The sequence below is a fragment of the Gallinula chloropus genome (assembly GCF_964237585.1).
Source record: "Gallinula chloropus genome assembly, chromosome: 1".
NCBI lineage: Eukaryota > Metazoa > Chordata > Aves > Gruiformes > Rallidae > Gallinula > Gallinula chloropus.
The window spans coordinates 192,179,249-192,185,620 of NC_140085.1; the positions used below are offsets into that span (position 1 = coordinate 192,179,249).

The 6,372-nt window shown below is 45.8% G+C and overlaps 1 protein-coding gene across 1 annotated transcript; it reads right to left on the bottom strand.

Moving 5' to 3' along the window:
* Positions 1–3,070: 3,070 nt before the first annotated feature.
* KCTD21 (potassium channel tetramerization domain containing 21) lies at positions 3,071–3,853 on the bottom strand (the record flags this gene model as incomplete). The annotated part of the gene is made up of 1 exon (XM_084279642.1): positions 3,071–3,853. One exon carries the CDS (start codon positions 3,851–3,853, stop codon positions 3,071–3,073), a length of 783 nt encoding a protein of 260 aa, XP_084135768.1.
* Positions 3,854–6,372: the final 2,519 nt, after the last annotated feature.

Sequence of the window (6,372 nt, forward strand, 5' to 3'; positions counted from 1 at the left end):
TTTGTAAACAAGATGTAAGCCCGCTGCTGACATCAAGCTGACAGGAAACAAATTACTACTGGTAAGTATTATTTTAGTTCTGACATGCAAGAATTCCTGTTACAGATCATTTAAAATCTACTCTCAAGGGTGTGGGCTAGAATAAATACTGCCAACAGCCCCCAAGAGCTCTGTTAGTATGAATTCAGCAAGGACGTGGTCAATGGCTCTGTGTCCAGGAGTAGGCCGGTGACAAGCGGTGTCCCCCAGGGGTCTGTCTTGGGCCTGGTGGTCTTTAACATCTTTATCAATGACATTGATGATGGAATTGAGTGCATCCTAAGTAAGTTTGTGGATGACACCAAGCTGAGTGGTGTGGTTGACACAACAGAAGGAAAGGAAGCCATCCAGAGGGATGTTGACAGGCTGGAAAGATGGGCCCGGGGGAACCTAATGAGGTTCAACACTGCCAAGTGTCAGGTGTTGCACTTGGGTCGGAAGAATCCTGGATATATAATACAGACTGGGAGAAGAGCTCCTTGAAAGTAGTCCTGCTGAGAAGGACTTGGGGATTCTGGTGGATGAGAAACTTCACATGAGCCAACAGTGTGCTCTTGCAGCTCGGAGGACAATGGGATCCTGGACTCCATCAGAAGAAGGGTTGCCAGAAGGGACAGGGAGGGAGGTGACTGTTCCTCTCTGCTCTGCCCTCGTGAGGCCCCAGCTGGAGTCCTGTGTCCAGAGCTGGGGCCCACAATACAAGAAAAATGTGGAACTGTTGGAGAGGGTTCAGAGGAGACCACGAAGATGATTAGAGGGCAGGAGCACCTTCCCAGTGGAGAGAGGCTGAGGGAACCAAGCTTGTTCAGCCTAGAGAAGAGAAGGCTGCGGGGGGACCTCATTGCAGCCTTCCAGTACCTGAAGGGAGCAGAGAAACTGGAGGGGAATCAGTTTTTTAAAGGGCAGACACTATGATTCTGATGTATTGGTTTCAAGGCATAGATCTGATGAAAGAAGGTTCATATATGGTATTTTACAGATCATAATCATATTACCTGCATAGATCACCACTCTGAATGACCAACAGAGTCGTAAACTCTTTACACAGGAGTTGGTTCCTGTTCCCAGTGGCAAGCAGCAACCCCTGGAACAGATTACTCCTTGTAATTCAGAACAAGGACGGGGAAAAAAACGTTATTCCTAATGCAACTGAAAACTAGAAGGACACTTGGGTTGGAATTTAGGTACAAGATCCTCTTGACAATCCTCAAAATTCACAAAACTTGCCAGGATTTAATGGTTCTGAGGGTTCCAGCCCAGTCAGTACTTCCTAACAACGTGGTCCCATGTGTATCATGCTGGTTTAGCCCCAAGTCAGACAGGGGCAGTGGTTTGTAACAGGCTGCAGAATGCACATTTTTACCATGCTGGTATGGTAGAAATACATTTATCTCACTGTATTTTGCAACAGAAAACTACATTTATCTCACTGTATTTTGCCCTTTTTGCGGGGGGTTTGTTCACACAGGTCAGCTTAATGTAACAACAAAGCAGTTATGCTGGGAAACAAGAACATGAGCAGTACTGAGCTTTGCTGCTCTGTGCCAAGAACTTTGGGAAGCACTAAAATCCTAACAATGCCTGGTTATTGCGTTTTCCCTTTTATCTCATAATAGATAATGGGAAATGTTCCAGAGGGTGTCTCATGCACACGTGGCAAACTGGTTAGGGGAAGACAACTAAGAGACTTCATAATTAGCTGAGAATAAACCACCTTGAACGTGGCACAAACGATGTTCAGAGCCAACATGCAGCTGGTGGATTATGATCTTCATTAGAGAACAAACCAGGCATGTAAGGAAAAGCTTGACCGTTGTCATCACCTCTGGTTTCCCACAGCGTCTCCTCCAACAATATGGTGCTAAAGTCAAGCAAGCAGGTGAAATCACATTAAAAAGTTGGCTCAATGTGTTGGGATAGGAAAAGTGAGCTTCTGTTTTTGTAACAAAAAATACTAGGTGTAACCTGATGGCAAAGTTGTCTCTTCAGATGGAATCTGTTCTACCCAGAGAGCATCCCATGTGCTCCACACACTGCTGAAGGGAGACATGCCCAAAAGAAGGCCATGTCCAGGCAAAAGAAGCTCAAACGTTCAGAAGATATTTAGGGGCCTCTGCCCCCACATCTGTTTCACAAAGTTTCAGCAGCATCCTCCAGAATATAACATTGTAAGAGAAAAGAAAAGACCGTTAGTCGTGGATGCCTTTGGAATGTAGAAGTGAAGGTTTAAGAGCATCCAAAGCAAAGTTCCCCCACCAGCAACAATCTCAGTTTGTAAGAGCATCATTCCCTCTGCCATGGTTTCCTTGGTCATCCCCCGTGGCAGTCACATCATTCAAACATGGCTTTCCTGAATGCAGAACAGAGCTGAGGCTTCCTCACAGGGTTCAGAAAAAACACAAGTCAGTTTCAGAAGGTGAGAGAAATCCTTTGTTGAACTCAAACAGGCAGGACCCCTTACTCATTTGCGGTATGCACCATCCTTCACAGCTATATTGAGTGCATGCATGTGGGGAATGCTGCTTCTCTGTGGATCCAACCAAACTTCTTGGATGCTCTGCATGGGTGATATGGCAAGACATGGAAAGTGTGCCCCCAGGGCTGTCTGCTGCACTGCAGCTCCACGGCATCTTTCACCGCACCTCTTCTCCATCTACCTTCCAAACCTTGATAACTGAACCTTCTCATCTCCGTGTGATACAGGTCAAGGATCACTCCCATTTTCCAACTGGAAAACGTAGGAAGGACAGAAGTTAAGTGATTTTTTTCCCCACAATTGTACAGCAGGTTAGAGGTGGAGGCAGAGACAGAACCAATCCTTAATTCAGGAGCTAGACAATATTCCTTCCATCTAGAATATGGACATATTCTGAAAGCTCGGTATTGGTAAATACATTAAAGGAAAATCATCTCCCTGTTAGTGACTCTTAATCCAGAGAAGCATGATTCTGAATTAGGCTGTAAGTGTGTTTTAAAGGGAAACACTTAACCTGTGTTATCTCCGTGCTGGCACCAGAGTAAACAGCCATTCCTACTTGTACCGAATTAGGCGAATAATCCTATTATTCATGAAATCTGAAGTATGTGGATGAGAAGAATCTATGCAGAAGCCATCACTCATGGCTATTTTTAGCACTTCTTCCACAAAGACCTGGAAACTATTTATTTGCTTATTATCTGGCACCACCCAGAGTCTCTTTAAGTTCTGCCTGGTGTACTCCTCTTCGGGAAGGCCTTCCACACTAGCAACCCAATCCAAGGTCAAGTGGTTGGGGTCCTGCAGATAGCTGGATATTGAAGAGAGGTTCCCGTTGAAGCAATAGTAAAGTTTGGAACCAAGAAGCTTCAGGAACAGACATGACGTGGAGAAGATATGAGCACTGAACACTTCCATGTTGGAGGAAGACAGGCTGTAGATCTGGGGTGCTTCTCGGACGGTGAAGTGAACAGTCTGGGTCTTCTGATCAAGGGTGATGTTGAGCATGGCGTTCTTCTCTGCTTTAGAAAGCTCCACCTCCTTCTCCTGCAAGGCCTCAATCAGTGGCTGAATTTGATAAAAGTCTACCTCCCGTCGAAGTAAGCCCATCTCCTGAAAGTCTTCTGGGAGGTCCAAGTGAGAAGTTCGTAAGAAGTTCAGGATATAGCGGAAGATTTTGCCGTCTCTGTCGATAAAGCAGTTGCCTTGGCTGTCCTTCTTGGTTGGGATCTTCCCACTAAACATGGCCCCCAGCATGGAGTCTGGAAAGCTAGTCAGGGTGGACAGAGAGGTGGTATAGAGTTTTCCTCCAACATTGAGTGTGATGGGTTCTGACATGATGGAAAAGTCAGGATGCCGGGACTAACTCTAAAAGAAAAAAAATCCAGCACCACATATTTAGCTGCATTTGCCTGTTTAAAAGGTTAAACAACAGAGTATATAATACAGGTAACTAAATGGCAAGAATTCATCATCAAAATTAGAAGTAGGGAATGACATTTGCAGGTTGTGTCTTGAGAACAAATCTAAGGATGCTTTTTTTCTCCCAACAGTCTTGAACAAGACTTTGTTTAGTTCAGTTTAGTGCCAGAAATCACGAGTCCTCCAAAACTTTTCAATTATGCTAGAAATGAAATCTCTCCCCAAGGAAATCTATGTCAGAACAACTGCTGACTTCAAAGAAAGAGTTGTGTCTTGGGCTCACCTGATCCCATCTCCCTCATGAACACAGAATTTAGGTGGTGGGGAAAAGAACAAGAACTGGACACATCCCAATGTCTTCCACAACACCTGAAGATATAATAAAAGCAACAAAGCTGTTGCAGCAGAATCCCCTGACACACTTCTAGCAGGGAGCCAGGAAGCGCTGCTGCCATAAGCACACGACAGTCTGCTGTTTCATTCAGTAAAAAGGCTGCCAGGTTTTCTCCTTCCAACGTGCTTTACCTTGGAAAACATTTCCTAATTAATTGGGACCATATCCCAGTTGACGGAGTTTCCACGCAGCTCCTCTGCAGTCAACTGAGATGAACAGAGGATGCGATTTTATGGTGCAGTCAAGTATCACTGCTTCTGGAAGGACCATACCTTCCTCCCTCCCTATGCCAGCTCTGGCACTCATCTGACCCTACAGTGAGCCACTTTAAGGATTAAAAACATCATGGAGTACCTCTCCTATGAAGCCAGGCTGAGAGAGTTGGGCTTGTTCAGCCTGGAGAAGAGGAGGTTCCAGAGAGGACCCTTCCAGTACCTGAAAAGAGCCTATAGTAAAGCTGGCTGTTAAAACACCAGTAATAGTGTTAGGGCTATGAAGATGGTTAAGGGCCTGGAGCATCTGCCCTGTGAGGAAAGGCTGAGTGAGCTGGGACTGTTCAGCCTGGAGAAAAGAAGACTAAGGGGGGACCTTATTAATGTTTATAAATATCTTACGTGTGGGACATAGGGGGAAATGGCCAGCCCCTTTTCAGTGGTCTGTGAGGACAGGACAAGGGCAATGGCTGCAAGTTGGAGCACAGGAAGTTCTGCACCAACATGTGGAAGAACTTTTTCACAGTGAGGGTGAGGGAGCCCTGGGACAGGCTGCTCAGGGGGGTGTGGAGTCTCCTTCTCTGGAGATATTCCAGCCCCGTCTGGACACCAACCTGTGCGACCTGTCTTAGGGGCCCTGCTTTGGCAGAGGGGTTGGACCTGATGCTCTCTGGAGGTCCCTTCCAATCTCTATGATTCTATGAGTCTATGGTTAGTGGCATCCTAAAATAAAAATTCCTCTGGATAGCAGGCACATTTTATTATGAAAAACCTGCCCAACCTAAGGCAGCTAATGAACAGGCCAGAGGAGAATCTCTATTTCACTTACAGTTTAAGACTAACATTCCACTCTCCTTGATATGTCCTAGGGAACCTGCTTTGGCAGAGGGATTGGACTCGATGATCTCTTGAGGTCCCTTCCAACCCCTACAATTCTTTGATTCTGTGATTCTTCACCCCTTAGCACAGTGTGTATCTCACTGCACAATAGTTAATGAAAAGAAGCAGATCTCTAAATCCACCGAGTGCTTTGCCTGAGCATCCCTTAGTCCCATGTATCCAAAAAAATTGGCCAATAAAGATGCATGTGTAGACCAACACAACACCCCATCTACATCCATGGCCAAAGGCTATCTTTGTGACCAACCTCCACTCAATATACCTTAGAAAAACCTGTTTCTTCCAATGCTAAACACTGGACCGGTGTCTCTTAGCACTGTAATCCCAGCATCCTTCCCACTCTTGAAGACTTCTACCCAATTTAGAGGCAAGAGTTGATCGCACACAGGCTTCAGCCAGTCTAATTCCGTAGCACACGTGGCTGCCATGTACTTTTTCCCTTAAGGGCTTGCAATATGTCTGTAAAAGCCTTGCAACAAGCACAGTGTGACATTCACAAAACCAACATAACATGGATTTTACATTTTTGTCCCCAAGCTTCATCAAACAGAATCATTCCCTACATCTCCCTGCAGCTAACACAGCCTGTAGAAGCAGGACTGACCATGACCCCTTGCTTCCCATCTCTGCTACCACTTAGGTTGCTTCAGACTAAACCCCCAAATCTTTCTGTTCTTTCCTCAGAGGTCATGTTTGCAGGCTTTTGAGCCTGAGCCTGCTTACCTACACCACCAGAGTCGTTCTCTCATGCTCAGTCCCAGCCTTAGCCAGATGCAGACTGAGACTCTTCCTGCGAGGTGTACACAACAGGCTTTGCTTGGCAGAGCCCTAGGCACAACCTAAAGGCCACCAGATGGTCCAAATGGTCAATGACAAAGACAGGGATTTCTATTTGCAATGCAATATCCATCCTAGGTTTAGTCTGGCTG